Source organism: Heptranchias perlo, chromosome 26, assembly GCF_035084215.1.
Source record: "Heptranchias perlo isolate sHepPer1 chromosome 26, sHepPer1.hap1, whole genome shotgun sequence".
Lineage (NCBI taxonomy): Eukaryota > Metazoa > Chordata > Chondrichthyes > Hexanchiformes > Hexanchidae > Heptranchias > Heptranchias perlo.
In genome coordinates, this window is record NC_090350.1 from 35,290,377 (window position 1) to 35,311,039 (window position 20,663).

At 40.7% G+C, this 20,663-nt stretch overlaps 1 protein-coding gene across 1 annotated transcript in view; it reads right to left on the minus strand.

The window, feature by feature from the left end:
• Positions 1-12,430: 12,430 nt before the first annotated feature.
• The window catches only part of zmpste24 (zinc metallopeptidase, STE24 homolog), a 32,558-nt gene continuing 24,325 nt past the window's right edge, over positions 12,431-20,663 (minus strand). Inside the window, exons 8-10 of the mRNA XM_068006755.1 lie at positions 19,418-19,522; positions 17,516-17,659; positions 12,431-16,017 (exon numbers count right to left, since the gene is read on the minus strand). Of these exons, the coding sequence (XP_067862856.1) occupies positions 15,793-16,017; positions 17,516-17,659; positions 19,418-19,522 (474 nt within the window). The 3' untranslated portion in view covers positions 12,431-15,792. The remainder of the gene's footprint in view (positions 16,018-17,515; positions 17,660-19,417; positions 19,523-20,663) is intronic.

The window sequence follows — 20,663 nt, forward strand, 5'->3', positions numbered from 1 at the left end:
TCCAAAAAATTAATGATGTTCCGATATTACAGTAAATGAATTGCATATGTTAAAGCAGTAGTTTATGCTTAGAATATTTAACTAATTATCATCACCCTTCCCTCCAAGTCATACACCATCCTGCCTTGGACAGGCTGTTCCTTCACTGTTGCTGGATCATAATCCTGGAATTCCCTACTTAACAGCATTGTGGGAGCACCTTCACCACATGGACCTCAGCGTTTCAAGACCTTCTCAAGGGCAACTAGAGGTGGGCAATAAATGTCGGCCCTGCGAGCGACACCCAAATCCTGAGAATGAATTAGAAAAATATAATATTTACCTTAGACTGAATCTGGAGTTAAAGTGGCAGACACCGAGAACTAACCAACGCTCCTTTTATGTTTGGGGGGGGGAGGAGGAGAAGAGCTGGCAAATAAATTCCATCATGTGGTAAATATTTAACAAACGAGACACATCCTTTAACAAGGTGAGTTCCTCATAATCTTTACACAAGTAACATGTAAATAATGCACTGTTTCACTCTGCAAACTTTTCCTTCCAGTCGGGGATGGAACTCCTGATTGTAAGTTTTGACATCTGATGACTAATGGTTGTTATTTTCATATCTTCACTGTTCTCCAAGGGAGGAGTGTGAAGTAGTGGAAGGATTCTCAGGCTGATTAACAGTCTGACAGGCCAAACATGAACGCTCCTACCATGGCCCTAACCATCATTTTACCAGCTGATAGGGTGGTCAGTCCAATATGGCGGGATGATCTTATGGGCGCCAACCCATCTGCTGAGAGGAAGCCACCCACACCCACTAGACGCAAATATTCCCGCAGGATGTCGAGCCAGAATTTAGAACCAGGGCTCCAGTCTCCAGGATTATCTACAGCCAGATTCAAACCATGCACCTTCTGACACAGAGATGGGAATGCTACCACTAAGCCAAAGTCCCACTCCAATAACTAGTGGTCATACACTGGATCATAGTTTCACAACCAGCAGTTTTTCATAACTCCAACTAAAAAGAGACTGGCTCCTTGAAGGACATATGAAACAAATATATACCTTCTCAAAGTTTGAGGCTGGGACCCTTAGTAGTTTCTTTTGTTCGCTGCTTCTAACTGGAATCAAAACAGTGGCTCACCTGGGTTTACTGTGCAGCTTTAAGGTATAGAGTCGGTCTTGGCTCAATTCAAAATTGGACAGTTGCCAGGAAGTCCCAATGTACGTGTAGAACCCACACCACAAAACCAGCTCAGAGCAGGAACTATGCAAATTCTGCTCTGTCCAGTCTACGTCCCTACAATCCTGCGCCTCAACAGATCCTTCCAGAGCAACTCATTTGCAGTCAGAAGAGCAGAAATTTCTCTAATCCAATTAATTTTTTTTAAGTCACTTTAGAGACTCCAAACTGATTTTTATTTATGTATTTTCAGGACATAAATTGGAATCCAATAAGTGCTCTCAATTCTTGGTTCTCTCCAGCTAATTATTCTGAAACAGCAGTTCACCTTTTCACTCAACAGCTTCAAATCAGAATCTCCCATCTAGTAAGATCTGAACTGGCTATATTTCTCAAATCCCAATAGGCTCTTGAGACAATTGTAAATCTATCCCCTGTTTAAATTACTATTGTAAGTTGGGATTTGTTCCAAATGTCCATGTGATTTGCTGTAAAAAGTCTTCAGGGTAAAATCTCCCAGCTCTGGATATCAGACTTAAAGGGACATTTTCAACCAATATTCAAAAGTTACCTTGATAGTAGCTTGTGAATGTAAGGGATTTTCCTGCCAGTACAAAGATTATCGCGGTGCCCCTGAGCAGTCCAGTGGAGGTAACTGCTGGTCAGAAATAATGCAGCTTAGTCCAGAAGGCACTGGTAATATTTGGTTCAAACAATGAAACGTCTGTGACACTCTTTGGAAGCTAAATAAGGTGTTTTGTAGGTCAAAGCCATGGGCCAGGTCCTGGGTAGGATAGATAGAAATTATTTCTTCTGGTGGGGGAATCCAGAACAAGGGGGCATAACCTTAAAATTAGAGGCAGGCAATTCAGGGGTGATGTCGGGAAGCACTTCTTCATACACAGGGTGGTGGAAATCTGGAACTCTATCTCTTCTCTTCCTCTCCCCCCTCTTTCTCCCCACCCCCTCCCCAAAAGCTGTTGAGGCTCAGTCAATTGAAAATTTCAAAACTGAGATTGATAGATTTTTGTTAGGCAAGGGTAATAAGCGATATGGAACCAAAGTGAGTAGATGGAGATACTGACAGAGGGAGGGGGAAGAAAGAAAGCATAAGACTTGCATTTATATAGCACATATCTTGTTTTTGTAAAACATCCCAAAGCACTTCAAGATAATTACTTTGGACTGTAAATATTTTTATGTAGGCAATGCGGCAACCACATTGGACACAGCAGAATCCTATTAACAGTGACGATATGAACGACCGGTTAATCTGTTCTTTTGGTGTGTTAGTTGAGGAAGGAATGTTGGCCAAATCAGAGAGAGAATTCCCCGCTTGCCTTCAATCTCAAATGTCCACCTGAACAGACAGGTATGACATTTCTTGATTTAATATCTCCGCCAAAGGATGGTACATCTTGGTTTAGCATCGCATCTTGTGAACTACAAGAGTTTCTTCAGATTAAAACTGCCAGTTCCAGTTTTGTACTGGCTTACGTGTTGGGCTCATACTACCACCCAGGCTGAGAACACCAAACTAAGCACAGACCAGGAATTGATCCATGGCTCTTCGGTCCTTTATGACTCGGGTACCAACAGCCCTTGAGAAGCAGACAAAAAAGTTCTTTGTGCACAGATGAGATTGCATTGAATTTGTAACTTTTCGCAGGCTGGTTAATTTATTTGCTAAGCTGAAAAGAAAGAAAAGGCATTCAATATAAAAATTCAAATAAAGGAACAGTAAATAGAGGTAAAAATTGAGTTTGGGCTAAAAATTTGTTTAGGCCAGTCTTTGGGTGCAGAATTGCCAGAGGCTCACCCGAAATTGGGCCTTGGGCCTCGGGCCTCATCAGCATATTTGCGCCAAGCCGCTGACGTCAATTGGGTGTCCAGAGGTAACGCACTGGTTGGAACAAGACCCATTTGGACTGGCAACAGCCCTCACACCTGCTCCTCCTGGCTCCAACATGAAGGTAAAATGAAAATAACCTACTGTTTTGTGGGTGGCCACTGGTTAGGATGCAGCAGTTGCTGGAAAACCTGAGCAGAGCCTGCTCGGCACACACTCCGCTCACAGCTGACCAGTTTGGCAGAGAGGTCCTTAACCCGATGTTAGACCCCTCATTAGCATATGCAAGGGGTCTGATGCCTGAATATCATCTGAGGCTAATACAGCATTGGACGTATTTCAGGCGTCCCCCAAAATTGATCATTTCTGACCTCGTTTTATGCTCGAAATATGGGCAGAAGCTAGAATTTGTAGGCCATTTTTTTTAAAATTTTCACCAAAGCAAGTTTGCCTGCTTCAGGCTGTCATGGGAAAAGGTTTGTGACATCAGAAAACGGATTGTGACATTATTAAGAAGGTAATGTCCTTGTCTTTCCATTTTCAATACAACGTCTGTCGAGAACAGATCTTCAGAGTTTATCTGTTCAAGCTCACTGGTAAGAACTGTATCTCACCAACCAGGCCTTCATTTATATTTTGTTTTCTTTTTCAGTTTAGAAAGCAAAATTAACCCAGCTGGGAGAAATTACAAATGTATTGCAACATCGTCAAGTGTAAAAATAAGAGCTTCATCTCCATTTGCCCCCCGGACACATCAGTTGATAAAGTTACACATAACTATGCAATATGGACCAGAAGGTCCCAGATTCGCGCATCAGTACCGTTAGCTGATCTCAGCCAGAGTGGCCGTAGAGATAGTACAATTGACTTCGGCTAGGGAAAGGCTGGCGGGAGGGAGGGCGGGGGTAACAAAAATTAGCCAGGGATGCTGATCCTGATCCTGATTGACCCCTGCAGGAAAGTGCACGTATGGACAGGGTCAGAAGATGGCAGCCCCCATGTTTGGCTAGCCAGTTTCAGACTCACTGGACTCAATAATGAAGAATGACCAAGTGGACAAAGGCCCAGAGGACAAATGGTGTTTGATCGAACAATACCCTGCGAAAAGTGGAAAGGGAGAGATTTGTCCCAAAATAATTCCAGTCTCGGGACCAGAGGAGTATTTATTAAGTAATTTCATAAAAATAATCCTAAACTGTAACACATGCAAAGGGGCTCAGATTAATGCAAAAACTTTTGTTCCCATGATTATCAAAAATAATTTGAATCTTAAAACATATGTTACATATAAAACTGTGAATGGTTGAGTACTAAGGCTGTCATTTATTTCAGATATTATAAACAAGAGTGCTTTCTGATTTCAGATTAAATGGCCTTTTACTCACACCCACTGTTTTATTTTCCTAATGCCACAGAACGCTTTTAAAAAGTAGAAGTAGTCAGCTTGACAGGTAAACATACAAGTGCTTAAATTACATTGAGATTGAAACCTCTGAAATCCTATTGGGATATATTTTCCTCTGTGTATAAAGAGAAATATCCTTTTTCTGAACTGCCGTTATAAATCAATGTTTGGTTAAAATAAATTCTTTAGCTTCCCACATGGGGAAAAATACCTCATTGTGATATCACAATCCAATGAATGGTAAAAGATGGGAATTTTTTGGAAAACAAAGATTATTAAGACCACAGTTTATATTAGAAAGACTTTAAAAATATTAAAAAGGGAGATTGTTTTTCTCCCTCCTTCTCACGAGGGAGCTGACTGATGCTCCAAAGGCACCCAAGTACCTCACTCAAGTGGCCTCCCTTTACATCATTGCCTGGACAGTGGGTGTTTGAAAGCTATTTAACAATAGGTATTATGACAGCCAAGCTTGGGCTTGTCTTTACCCAATGTCCACAAGTGCACTTTTCAGTAGGGATCACTAGCTAGGGATCATAGTAGGTACAGCACAGGAGGCGGCCATTTGGCCCATCGTGCCTGTGCTGGTGTAACATTCCAGCCTCAGCTCTGGCTGAGATTTGTATATTAAAGTTGTAAAGCAATGTTAGCTGGGAGTTGGATTTAGTACACATGATTTAATGACATGGTTTAAAGTTTTAAAAAATGCAATTGCCATGATTGCATTATTTACACAATCCAAAGGGTTTCTCACATGATGGCACAATGATACTGTCGTCCTCTGGATGCAGGAATGTTTTAGGCCAAATACTTCTGCTGGTAAATAATCAAGAGATGACAATATAACATAGTGGGTGAATAGGAGTGAATTACTGTGGTATGTGCAGTCCTGAGCTGGGCTTGGATGAGTCACAAGTAACCAGACATATCACAAACCAACAAGATTCATATACACATCTACATTATCCATCACTTTGCACAATATGTATGGGTTGCAGTGCATCACAAAGCTGTACCACAACAATAGGTGAGGTCATAAAAAACTAGAGCAAACCTTAAATAATGTGTAATCGTCTGATCCTGGAGATTGTCCTTCACTCTCTCAGTCTAACCATTACCTTTATGTGAATCATCCTTATGTTTACAATTGATTATGATACTGTAGTGTGTGGCACCTGTGAGAATCCAGCATTGTTGCAAACATCATGCACATGGTGAACAATAGTGGTCACCTGTGCCAGCAATTGGGATCCAAAGTCATTTGCTTGAGAAGAAAGTACTAGTGAGAGATTGCCAGTGGGATACTGGGAAATTACCACCCTGTCCTCAATCCACTCATTAAAAGGTTACCTGCAGCAGGAAAGACTAAGCTGACTACACAAGGCATTGGTGCAAAGGATAACAGCCAAAAAACATCTGAAATTCAAAATCAGAATGGATATTTGATAGTAGAATTGCAGACTTCCAAGAAAATTACCTGCATATTTTAGAAGAACATGCAGATTCCAAGAAAGTAATTTTCTGGAAATGGGGACTGTGCAGCGAGGGAGAAAAGAACATCCTTTTGATATTTCACCGTCAACAATATTTCCCCAAGGTCACGTTGTAGTTTGCAATTATCGTACCTGACTCCACCACAGGCACATCTTACAGCAACACTGTGGGAGAAACCAATAGGAAAGGAATAATTTCATCACATTCCAATGAGCTTTATTTACCAATTAGTGACTATTCTCTTGTGGGATGTTAGGGTTGAGGAGGTAGAGAGAGTTTCTTTTGGTTCAAGTTGGCTCCAGTACGTCAGGGCTATGTTGATGATTGAGCAGCGAGCTTGGCTAACTGATGGGGGCTGGAGGCGTAGACCCGTTATTGGAGATTGTGATTTTTTTTTTGCATTTAGCCCAGGTAACCACTAGTAGGGTAGTCATATCTTTACAGGTAGCAGGAAGCTCACCAATGCTCTGTGGTGGTAGGTTACACGGTTTTAGTCGGTTAAACATCTGCAGAATCCCTGCATAGACACAGAGGTCCCTAAGGCTTTGCTGTTGCCAACCTGTACTGAAGTTCTCCAGTGCTTAACTAAATGAGGTGTGTACCTCCAGCGAGAGAACATGCACTCTATAGTCAGACAAACAGGAACTACTAATATTTATTTCTCAGTGGTTGGAAACTTGTGCTTGGTGATTGATTTCCTGCTTGCTTTCAAACACAAGGCTAACAAAAAAAGTGAGTTTTAAATGTTACTGTTATTTATACACGGTTACTTTTTTACCCTGTAATCATTTTCTACATGAATATTGTCCCCTTCTGACCTGAAGGTGCTGACTCCTTGCTGGGGTGCATTTCCACGGTTGTCCTCCAGTATCTTGCCCAAGTGGCCACTCTTCCTGTGTGAGCCTTGGTCATGATTATCAGCGCGTTATTCAATGGACGCGGATCCTGTCCCCACCCAATGTCCACTGGATTAAAATCAGAAGTGGGAACACCAAGTCCAACTGTAGCAACCCTCCCACTTCCCCAACTGAGTCAACACCGACTGGGCATTGAGCCTGGGACCTTCCTGGTCTGTAGGGTTCACCTACTTACTACGCTCAACAATGGTAATTTTTAACAATGAACTGAGCTCCAATATTCCAGGCGCTGAAAAAATTTCAAACATGATTTTTTTTTTCTTTTAAAGGATTTGTATGTCTCAAAACATCAAGAGTTAGAATGGAAATGATCCCAGAGGAATTTCATCTGTGGGTGACCACCCAACCCCCACCAACTCAAATCTCAACGCTTGGTCAGATTGTGTTCGATGTCCTTCTATTCCTCTGCCTCGCTGTCTTTGTTGTCCACATCATCAATTTTCTAATTAAATGTTTCTCACGTCACCCTTCAAAGGTTAGTGACTTTCTTAAAAATAATCATTCTCTTGCTAATTAAGTTATTACAACCCATGTGAGGTTCTTTGGTGGCTAAGCCCATACTTGAAATTTCACAGTTTAATCTATAAAATGATTTGAATAGTATAAATAGTCTAATGGTATAGTCTATTGAAAGCAATACAAAGTGAACCTGTTTTTGAATGACATAAGGCCATCTAGTGGTTTATCAACCACTCACTAAAAAGAAAACAAAGATCATGGAATGCTACAAATTACACTGTATCGCCAGGTGCTTATATCTACTTAAGATTTTTATATAGGTATGTACATTTGAGTAGCAATATTAACTGGTGGGGTCAACCTCTGTTGACTGCCTGTATCTGTGTGTTTTATCTCTGTTTTCTGTCAGAAAGGGAAGGCTTTTCCTGAAAATGCCCAGGTCCAGCTACTTTCCAAAACAATGGGTGTGAGGAGTTTATCAATTACTGTAACAAGCTGACAAATTCCTTATTATTTACATTCTATGAGGAAACAACATCAAGATTAACTCATTAGCATCTTAACTACCTAGCGTGTGAGTTCTTAAAAAAAACTTTCATGAATACACTATGCTTTAAAACACCACATTTAAACTACTCTTTTTCCAAATCCTTTGTCAAAAAACAGCCAAGAGATCCTGAAACGTGACAGTGGAGTTACCTGATTTAGAAGTAATGGTGGCATTAACATACGAATGTATGAAATTGACGGGCAGGAAAAGACCAGCTGGTCCATCAAGCCTGCCCCACACTGTGATGGCTGAAGCATCATGGCTAACATTGGCCAAAGGGTTAGGATGCGGGGGTAAAAAGCAGCCAGGGTTACTGGTGCTTGTTTGAAAGTAACCCTGCTGGAAAGTGTATGTGTGTGGCCACCAGTTGAGGGTGAGAATTTGGTGCTGATGCCCCCATGGACTGATCAACCAACCAACACTCATCGTCCAGACTTACGAAGGAAAAATGGCCCCTTTTCAGATACTGATGGGCTGTTGCTGCTCATGGAACTGTAGTAGGAGTTTGTACCTTTAGGAGCGAAGGGGGAAAAAAGTTAGAAAATGAAGAAAAGATCTTTATTAAAAGAAAGAGATGAAATTTTAAGTACCAAATGTCACGAAAAGGAGCAGGTTCTTTTGGGAATATCTAGTTACCAATCCTGGACAGCATCAGTTATAGCATATAATTCAGCCATGGCTCAGTTGGTAGCACTCCTGCATGTGTCAGGAGAGTGGAACTTGTGGGTTTAAGTCCCATTCCAGAGACTTGAGCACAAAATCCAGGCTGACACTCCAGTGCAAGTACCCTGCAGCTGAGATGTTAAACTGAGACCCCATCTACCCTCTCACATGGCACTATTTCAAAGGGCTGGGGAGTTCTCCCCAGTGTCCTGGTACATTTATCCTCAACCAACATTGATAAAACAGATCATCAGGTCATTATCTCACTGATGTTTGTGGGACCTTGCTGTGCACAAAATTGGTTGCCACATTTCCTACATTATTACACAGTGACTTCAAAAGTACTTAATTGGCTGTAAAGCGCTTTGGGACTTCATGAGGTTGTGAAAGGCACTACATAAATGCAAGTCTTTCTTTTTATAAATAATGTATAGGTAAATTATAATAAGTCATAAATGCTTTTGGTTTGTGACAAAATGACAAATTTATAGAGTACAGTAGACATGGTTTCTCTTTAAAAGTGGTTTGAAATCAAAAGGTTCTCTGGAAGTTGGTTTGTACTGACCATTTTACTTTCAATTCAGGAAAAACATTACAAACTTAATCCTCTAACACCCGATGAAACAAGAAGATTGCACTATGGAATCACCATCCAGAAGGTTATTCTGAAAAAGATGCAGCTGGTAGAGTTAAAGATAGGCTTACTGAAAGCTATTCTGAGCTCTTTGAAGAAAAAGAGGAAATTGAAGTGCTGCCACTGCCATGTCAAGAACTTCAATTGTGGCTGTTCCTATTGTAACAATCCAAGTACCTGCACAGGTGGCACGGACATTAGTGCGGCTGGATCAGACAGATGAAATACTGCAAAGGAATGTTTTACTAAATATGAGTGAAAGAATTTGCAAATATTTAATAATGATTAAAATAATCTACTCTAATTTCAGTGATTCTGAATTGTGTTTACTGATGTGCGTAGGAATAGGAGAGGGTCACAGAGTTTATAAAAGAGCAAACTGAATGTTTTAGCAATTTTTGATCTCAGGATGTGGGTAATACTGCAATTGTTGCCCATCCCTAGTTATGCGAACATAGGAACAGGAGGCCCCTCGAACTTGTTCCGCCATTCAATTAGATCATGCCTGATCTGCATCTTAACTCCAGCTACCTGCCTTGGTCCCAAAACCCTAATACCCTTGCCCAAAAAAAAAATCTATCAATCACAGTTTTGAAATTTTCAATTGACAAGTCTCAATGGCTTTTTGGGGAAGAGAGTTCCAGATTTCCACTTCCCTTTGTATGAAGAGGTTGCCTTGACAAGGTGGTGCTGGTCCTTTGTAGCAATTGCTTTATGTAGCACATGCCAGGTCAAAGGGCATTGAGTCACCCATGTAGAGCATGGCCAGAGCATGCAAGGGTGGGAAGTCCTCTTAAAGGACACAAATTTGTGCCCACCCACAAATTACCAGAATTCAATTTCATGGTGGTATTTGAACTCATTAGCTCTGGCTTGTTTGTCAACTATCGTAACCACTACACTACCATAACCCTATTGGTACCCCACTATCCAATATTCTTGTTCTCTTGGTTTTGGATAGCAGTGTTTGTACTCAGTGATACTACAGTTAAATCCAATGAGTCAACTCTTTTCTAGTTATGTTAAGAGAAAGTTAAACATGACTTTAGTGTTTGGGTTCTCTGATGGCTCAGCCAGTCAGAAGTGGAAACCTTTAAGCAAGTTTCCCTTCTCTAGCACAGAGACACAGAGGCAAATTGTAGTGTCCCTACTGATTTTGTGCCTGCAACCAGCTTGGTGCACAGATCAGGATCAAATCAGGGACCTCCCTGGTCTGCATGGCACACCAACTCATTGCCTTAACCAGCTTAGCCTTTGGACATCTTGAATTTACATCTTTTCAATATCCTCTTTTTGCATCTCATTAATTTCTTCAAATCTCCATTCATTTTGTCCTTTTCCACTCCCCAGTTTTATTTTCTGTCTTGTTGGCTGTCCTGTATCATTTCCAGTCAATCAATAATGAACTTCCACCCTGACTCACAGCCCATTTTGAAATTTGTCTGAATGGCCTGCTGTTTTCCCCTTACTGTATTTCCAGTGTCACCTTGTGCACTCTGTACCTCTCAGTTAAGGGACAGGCAAAGAAGGAAAAAAAAGAGACATTGTATAGATCTGTCAACTTGCAGCACACTACCATTGAGGCAGGTAGGCAGGTAATTGAACACACTTTTCTCTCCCCACACTTTCTTCTTCATTTACCTTGTTCCAATAGTCATCTGTACCCTCTCCTGAAGGTATCTGCTCTTCGCCAGTATACAGTTCCACAGGCATCCTCCACTGTTTGATTCTAGGTCCCCTTTTTCAGGAGTGAGGATAGAGAGCAAGTATTGGAAGGTTATTGGAGCCTAATCCTGTCCTCATCTGACATCTAAACACAAACAATTTCCAGCAGGTGTGACTAGAACTGTGGTTTGGGGGGGAGGGGGAAGACGAGGGAGGGGGAAGAGAGACCTCCAGCTGATTTTCCAATGAATTTACATACAAGAGTAAAAAAAAATTAAGTAACAATTAACTTATACAGAACAATTGTTAGGCTACAGTTATAGTGGTGGGTGCAGTTTTGGGCACCACATTAAAGCCATAGAGATCATCCAATGTAGATTCACAAGGATGATGCCCAGGACAGGAAACTATAGTTATGAGGAGAGACTTGAGATACTGAGATTATTTCCACCAGGGCAGAGAAGGCTAGAAGGATATTTAATAAAGGGTTTTAAAATCATGAAGGGTATTGATAGGGTGAACAGGGGAAAACAATTTCCTCTGGTTTGAGAGTCAGTAACAAAGAGTCATCAATTTAAAATTGTTGCAGAGTGAAGAGATGTTAGGAGAAATTTATTTACGTAGAAGGTTGAGCAAGGAATGCTTTGCCACAGGGAGAGGTTGAGATAAAAACCATTGCATCTTTTAAGGAAAAATTGAATAAATATTTGAAGCATAGCAGATAGGGTCAAATTGGGCAGTGAGATTATTTTTTGGTTGCTCTACCAAAGCACTGGCACAGCCACGATTGGCCAAGCAGCTTCCTTCTGTGATATAAACTTCGATGGTTCCCTTCCCTAACCAAGAGACACTGTGGCTAGTTTACCACTTCCAACTGCTACTCCCACTGAGATCAGCCAATGGAACAGACTGGAGATCAAACCTGGTAGCTCCCCAATTTGGATCAGGTCACTGTGGAAAACAGTATCTGAAAAATGATCATGTGCTCACGAATGCCAACCAAATTCTGGTGCCGATTTCTAGCCTATTGCTAATAGCAGACCAACAGGGACTGTGTGAGAAGCACACTGTTGTGGTTCAGATAACTTGATACAAAGTGAACAGGGTAGATGGTGCACTAACACTACCACGGAGTGGTAGGACTTGAGTTTGCATATGGGACTTTTCTAATCAAGTATGTTCTCAATCGTTACTAGTCAGATGGCACCAAGAAAATGATGAGCAAAGAGTTTAGAAGAGGAAAGGAGGACGCAAGACCTCTCCCAAACAAGTCACACCTAAGTCACACTTTTGTACATCCTAGCAGTTACAGATCAGCAAGTCACCTTCTCCATCCCCAACTGGAGGATGGTGTGGAACATGGGGAGACTTAAAAGGAGGTGGGGCGGGGTGGGGGGGGGGGGGGTTGAAAAGGGAAAACTACAATATAATTTCAGAATTCTCGACTGGAAAATATTACCAAACCTGGCACCATAAAAACACAAGTTGTGCCTTCATTAAGGTAGTTACGACCTGCAATCTAGACTAATTAACACATTTCAAAGTAGACGTACTGGAGGTAAGTCAGTTGTTGGAATGTCGCTTTTTACAACATCCAAGTCACAAAAGTCACTCAGCCTATGGCCTCACAATTCTTCCATTTATTGAAAATTGTCACCACAGTGGAACTTAGTTTATCACATCTTTGTAGATCAGGTTTGGTTTCACAATTCCAAAACATGCCAATTATTTCATGATATTAATCCTCCTTACTTTAGATCATAACACAACCAATTTTCCCGATTTAAAAAAAAAATAAACACCAGTAAATTAAATTCCAACATTCAAACAGCACCTAAACAGAGTGTGAAAGTTCCTGCCATTAACCTTGTGTAAAAATCCCTGACCAATGAGATATTTCTTTAATCCCTTCCTCACTTTTTCTTTTAAAATAGCATTTCCTTTCTCACACCAGTGTCCAATTTTTATTTTCAATTATTTAAAAGTTTCCTCATTTTAATTTCAGTTCAGTTTTAACTCTTCATTTTCAACATCTGTTTAATGTCATAGCCCACTCAAAATACAACATGAAAAAATGAAAACAGTGGAAATACACGGGTCAATCAACATCAGAAAGGGAACGATGAGATGAGTTTTTGGATGGGACCCTCCATCAGAACAGTTTAAATCAATTTTTATCTCCATTTTTTCCTATGCACATGGGACTAAAAAAATATAAACAGTATTAAGAGAACCAGACTAACTTTTGGTGTGCAAGATTCAGATTTCCAATAACTCCTTTATTTTCTATTATCAAAGTACCATTATGCCTTGTTCACTGTGCAAAAGTGACACTTTTCTGCTAATCGCAATCTATTTTGCATAGTTAACAAGGCAAACAACAGACCTTTGAATGAACCTACCATAGGTCAAGGGCTGAGCCTTGGGCCAATTCAGAGAATGATCACAAACTTCATATCCAAATCTCAAACCTGAAAATAAAATCTGCATCTACCTTAAATTCCAACGTTTTTTGCAAGGCCTAAGCGATCACGTTTTTAAAAAGGTCTTTCCAACTATCTCCATTGGTTCCATGGGTAAACACACCACACATCGTGGTACGGAGCCATACAAACCAAGAAGGTCCAAACTTTGATCAGTTGTCTGCCCCGAGTTCGCAGATCTCCAATGGGCAGTGGCAGAAGTGCTACAACATTCCTGAGTTACTGGGGGCATTCCTGCTACCAAATTGTTACCAAGTGACCCATGGGGTGAAAGGTAAGGACTGGAATGGGCTTAGCAATATGCACCCCGCAACATTTGAGCATTCAACTTCTAGGCTCACACGTGAAAAACGGGATCTTGGGAGAAGCAGCGGAGGGCTCCAATCAGCCATGGGAAACACCACCTAGAACGGAAGAGTAACAGGGAGGAAAAGAGGGAAAAACCCTGCAAGTTATTTTTTTTTTTTAATCACTTCAGCTGGTTAGGAGATTCAAACAGTAGCAAGTTGGAGGTCAATAAATCTTTGTCCCCTCCCTTGATGCCATCTCATGAAACCACCACTACTGTAAGCTATGAAGTTTCGCAATCCAGAATGGACACACAGGGTGGTGCCAGTACTAACTAGGTGCAAAGTCACATTCAGTGAAGTGTGCACAAACCTCTTCCGTTCCTCAAACTGTACACATTGTGAACATTTATTTTGGTATTTGGAACTGGTCATTTAACAACTGAATACAATTAGCAGCACCCGCACTCTGCCTCTTCTGCTGCGTATACCAACACAGCCGACACGGGCTGGAAGGGTCTCAGAAATACAAAAAAAAAGTAATGTACAAATTACTTCACAGGCACCAAATAAAAATGCATTTCCACATGCCAGTTAAGGTACAGACCAGGATCTCTTCATTGAGTCAATTTGCTTCATTTACAGCCACTTCCAAATGAGAAAAAAAAGTGTAAGTTAAACTTCTGTGGCCATCAAAGCTCGCTAGAATTCAAGTAAACCAAACGTAATAAATTAAAAACTGACATAAAATGAGGGATATTTACTACCCGTGGGGAAAAAATGCTAAAACTGTGTCACAAGATTGAGTAAATCTTGCCCCATACTTATTGGAAACTCAAGAAAAGGCTCACTGATAACCTAGATAAGAGGTTACTAAAACAGTGTGTATATACACTCATATCTTATATTTGTCAAAATAGGTTTGAGCACTTTAAAGAAACCCTATCCCCACATAATAGATTGGGTCTGAAAACTAAACTACTGCAAAATCTGCAGCTACCCTATTCACTTCAACATGGTTTGGCAATTGTGATTAACTTTCCCAGTAACTGTATTTGTTTTCCCCTTTTACTTCCCGATTCCTTTCCTAAAGGCATCGGCTCATACTGGGGTAGAGTTCCGCAGGTAATGTCCAGTACCCTTCTAGTGCCCATTCCTCACTGAAACTAGACGGCAAGTGTCAGCAGACTATTTGACTGTGAGATGTCCTCATTCAATGTCCACACACATGCACCTTTCCAGCAGGACTGGTGATTATTCCCCTTCCTAATTCTGGGGTAGAAGGCCAATTGTTAACCCGAGACCTCCCTTATCTGTATGTCTAAGATACATATTTGTTTTACCAACTGAGCCGTGAGGGGAGCCCGTGAATTGACAGGCAACTTACCAAAAATTAATTCCGCCGCCCTGCCCAGACCCACATACAGTTTCAAAATGCAGCAGGGATTTTGTTAAAAGGTAAGAAATTCTTTCCCTAACACACTATCCTTTCCCATTTCTGAACAGAAAAGTCTTGCTTAGGGAACTCATTTGATGACAGGCATATTTACATTTTTGCTTCTCCTACCCCCTTCCACCCCACACCCTTGTGGCCTCTCAAACTGCATTTCAGATATTGCAGTAGGTGCAGCTTCCATATGTATCATTTAGAAAACTTGAGACATTTTAATTTTTTTTTTTAAAAAGTGATAAGTAAAACGTTCTCTCGCAGTTCGCTGGTATGGAAGATATCTAAAGCAGTAGCAAATGTTTGCTATGAGAAGAACCGAAATAAAGCTTTATAAAGATGAGCCTTTACTTTGAATGTGATGTACATGAAGCAATTTCCAAGAGCACTTAGGACAAGACTTCAGATATGATGCAACTTAGATCCAACGATATATAACTTTAGGTACCTGTGCTGGTGTGGCTTACACTGGCTCACTTGTACCACTTTAAACTAGGCATGAGCTGCTTTAAATTAAAAACTAATTCAAGTCCCAGTGTATTCTTAACACAACAACTTAAAATATTACATTGACCTGTACTGCTGGCAGTCAGTCGGTTCCACAAGCTAAATGCACTCAGATCATAACCCAGTTCCCATAATACAAACATCCAGTGCAAATCTGCACTGCTCATGGAATGAGAAATTAAAAAATTAAACAAAAAAGAAACTATTAAATTTCTTCTCGAGATGAAAGAAAGTTCCGCTCCCTTCTCTCATTTTCTGTCACTCCTTTTTCTTGTCCTTTAAGGCACGGAGTCTCTCCAGAAGAGGAGGGTGGGAATAATGCCACATGGAATACAGCCAGTCGGCGACTGGGAAACCTAGGTTATCCTTGTTCAGCTTTATCAGTGCAGAGTACAGGTCTGTGGCTTTTCCCAGATCCTTTGCAAATGCATCAGCCTGGAATTCAAATCTTCTGCTCAGTACAGTCAGGCAAAAGGATAGCACCTATTAAAAGAGAATTCACCAAATATCAGATGTAAACTTAATCAGAAGTAATTTTTTCCTCAAAAAAAAATTTCAATTTTCATTGCTTGAATGACATGACAAGCCTGCCCTGATGTGAGTACGCATATGTGGTTTTTTTGTGTACAACTCTCCTGGGTTAAGATACAACTGTGCAACAGAAAGTGCAGTATCGATACCATTAGACTCACCCCTTCCTCTTGGCCTTTAATTGGCCTCTGAAGAGAAACGCAGTATGAAATATTGGCTCAAATTTTAGCAGCGCCTAAATGTAACTCATTAATAGATCTGTGCCTGATAAAATTATTTGTTTCAAGATCTAGGTTTGAGAAACTACAGCAACCACAAATGTTTTTAAAATCCCCCCTCTCTGAAATGCTAATTCTTCCTACAGTAATAGTTCCACAGGTGGTGGTAACCCTGCACCAACTTGTGCAAGTGATTATTCTTCACGTAAGTGATAGTTGGCTATTGAACACAAGGGGCAGATTCTGTACTCCTGTGATGTCCACACAAGTACACTTCCAGTCACTGGATATCAGTCAGGAGCAGGAAACCAGACAGATTTTTCCCTTCCTAGTCCATGGGTGGAGGGGCTAATTTAGAGCGCAAAATGGTGCCGCAGGTGAAATAAGCCAATTCCGTACTGACCAGAAATTAAACCGGGCAACTTTTGATCTGAATGGATTAGTAAACCAAGAGGATCATTTGGTACAATGAAGGTTTTAACACAGTAGAGGGAACTTCTCCAGAGACTACTAATTACTAATGCTACTTCAGGAAGAGTGGATAGTGACCTCTAGCTTTTCTCAATACTCATCTGCAGATTAAAAACAAACTGATGGAAGCTGGAGCACAAGAGTTAAAGTTTTTGGCAGAGGATGCCCTATGTGGACCGCACAACCTTGAATGCCTTAAAAATTATAAACACGTTTATGTTTGCAGAATAAATGAGGCAATGATCCACCCAGATTGTAATTAACACTCAAAGCTATGAAATTCAAAATGAGTCAACAATTCTATCAGGTTTCTTAAAGGCAGCTACTGTCAGCAATTGCTATAGGTCTCAAACATAACAGTCCATCTTAAATATCTGTACAGATCTCAGCCATTTTGTAGCACGTACTATTAAAAAGAAAACTAATAACCAATAATATTACTACTTCAGTAAAGCATAATGGTTGTGCATTAAATTTTCTTAGCATATATCCATTTGAACTCAAACACATTATAATTACATAATTTGTCCTTCCAAACTTGGGTTGTGTGTGAAAGCTAAAGTTTGAGCTGTGCAACACTAGGATGAAGACGCTGGGAGGAGCTTAAGGTGATGAATTCAGAACATCATACAAGAAACTTATTAGCTTAAGTGCAATTTCTTTCTACGGCATTTTGGTACAATTGCACTAAATACGCTCAGCGGTAACAAAGAAAATGATTTGAATCAATGAAAGCACAAGGCATTATATCTTCACCGTACCTCATTGTAGGGGGAGAAAATGAACTGGAAGATGATCATCAACCCAATTAGAGTTGGCTGGGTGTCATAGAAACCAAAGGCAGAGAAAAGTTCCTTTCTGTCCATGAGAACGGCAAATAGGAAAAAGCAAAAGAAAGAGTTCATCTGAAATAAAAGCACCAGCATTACACACCGATAAGCCTGAACATTATAGTTAAAGGGCATAAAAACATTTCTAGGCAGCAATTGCGAGCTGTGTAGATCACATACAAGAAGAGCAAACACCTGCATTTTAATCTACTCAAAAATGTACTGCAGATTTTAATTTAATTCACATTTATACTATGTGCATTATACTTATGTTAACCTTGGTACAAAATGAAATTTGATGCAACTGGATCCTGATGGATCGCATTTGCACACAAAAAATTACATTCCTACATTCATTTACACTTACAAGAATGGAAGCCAAAAAAAATTAAATACATATATACACAACTTTATTATACAAAAATGTGATGGAAATTTATAATTTAAATGATTAAATTTGGAATTCAGATTTGGTCTTTTAAAACAGAGAACTTATTTGTTTATACAAAACCTATTTCAGAAACTTTACCATGGGGAAAAGGGGAAGTACTTTTAGTCCAAAAGTACATCACTGCACCTCTCCCCTCCCTATCCGACCTAGCCCCACAGTGGCTCAGTGACCAATTACAATGTATGAAGTGATATTGAGTCACTCACAAGTCCCAGGTTTGATCAAAAAGTAAAATACTGCAGATGTGAGAAATCTGAAATAAAAACAGAAAACTCAGGAAACACTCAATGGGTTAGGTGGCACCTGACCAAAGGTCATTGACCTGAAATGTTAACCCTACCATTCTCCACAGATACTGCCTGACCTGTTGAGTGTTTCCAGCTTTTTCTGTTTTTAATCCCAGGTTTGACCCCTGATCTATCCTGATTTAGCCAATCTATGCTGAAGTCTTCAAATACCACTGAACTCAAGTAGAAAGGCCATTAAAACTAACAGGCCACAATTGGCTGTGTTTTTGGAGACAGAAGGGATTAAGGGAAATGGGGAGAAGTTGGGTAAGTAGGGTTGGTCTACAAAAAGAAAGACTGGTTTGCTTAGGCCTATTGACCTTTGCCTGTTCCTAAAAATTCTCGCGTCTCTTCTTCCACACTCACCTTCATCCAACATAAACCGAGCAACTCATTGGAAGTTTGAACTCTTCCAAATGGATATATCCCACAAACCCTACAGATAGCACTAATTTTATTAAACATTACTTTTGTTTCCTCTCCCCTCTAAAGATCTGGCATCTTACCGAAGGGCAACAGATCTATAATTAAAGAAATAATTGACTCCACACATGCAACTAGTCCAGGTCTTTGATTCAAATCCCAATCTGTGTTGAGTTAGCTGATTTCAGCTGGGGCAGTGGAAGAGCCACTACAATGGCTTCATCTCCCCCGATCTAGGGAAGGGATTAAAAATGCAAATCAGCATGGGTTTCTGCTTCTGGAAAGCTAGATAATTTGAGCTATAAGTTATGTAGAAAGCTAGACAGCACATGGACTGGATTGGGTTGTCCTCGACGATCAAATAGCCTACCGACGCTTACTGTCCCGACTCACACCTGAAGAATGCCCTCTTGGATGAGGAACCAGAGGGCATCAGGCACCTGTGGCACCTTACTTCTGCAAATCACTGCCTTCAGGAGTGAATAATGGAAAAATATCCCTTCACAGGTCAGTATCAATTGTTGTAAGCTTACTTCAGTCTACCCATTTCCCTGTGCCTATTTACAATTAACTAATGGTCCACCACCCACAAAACCCAAATTTTCACTATATACAGAAACACATTATATATATATATATATATATATATATCCACCAAGTATTATTTATTACCTGACTGATGACTATGTTTTTCACAGTATGGCCTAGTTTCCAGTGTCCAAGCTCGTGACCAAGTACTGCTAGAACCTCTTGGTTATTGCAGCCTTGTCTCTTATTCTGAAAAGAAAGTAAAATTGATATCAAACAAAATCATTTAAAAAGTAATATCCCGGTGCCCGAGTTGGGAGCGCTATCCTCAGGTTAGTCATGTCTTTCAGCCAACATCCCAGACTCCATCACCAGCCCTGGTTATGTCCAGTCCCAAGGTCAAGACAGGCGAGGGCAGAGTCGGGCATGGGGTTGGGCGTGGTCATTTTTTCCCAAGACCACATGAAGTCTCTTCAGGACAAAGGTCAAGGAAACCTCTAGCTAATTACTACCTACCACACATACCCCTCATCCAATTAATTAGTACTCCTTCGCGTTGAACACCACCGAGGGAAGCAGAGGCCGCCACCACCGGGAGTGGCTCAGTACTAGCACTGACATAGCTACCGTACTGAGTCTGCACCAGCTGGTGAGTGCCAACGTGAGGGAATCGCCCGCTTGACCTCACTGTTACCGTGGTACCTGTTGCAGACAGGTTTGCCCACCACATGGTCCTTGTGAAGACAAAGTCTCATTTTCACGGAGAAGACACCCTCCATCATGTAGTGTGGTACAATCACTGTGTTAATTGAGAAACTGAAGGCAGCTTAAAATTGGGCTTCCATGAGGCGCTTTGGACCATCACCACAATCTCTAACCTCACGGCTCAGCACATCTCCATCAAGTCAGAAGATAAAACCTGGTTTGATGTGTAGAAGGGTGTGCCATGAGCAGCACTGGAACACACCTTAGAATGAAGCAGTGTAGTTAAAATGCCCTAAAAAGTGCCTTAAAGATGTCCTCAAAATGGAGTTTTTGGCAATTCCACTAAGTTCTGGGAAGCAGGAATAGTTAATACTAAGAAACCTGGATCCTTAATAACTTTTCACAGAATTGGTATACTCAAGTCATCAAGGTCACAACTTAGCATAGTGGGAGACTAAAAATATACCATTTTTATCTGGAGTTGTTTAGTTCCTTTGTTACTGAAAGATGAGAAGTTATGGAAGTAAACCTTCCATCTGGCATGTCTGATTTTTTGCTTCGTAGTTAGCACTGAATCATTACAGTTACTTGACGTGATTGTTTAAAGTGACTTGACATCGGAGACGTACACTCTTGTAGTACGTCTATCACACAGATTGGTTAACGATTAAATTGAGAAGGATTA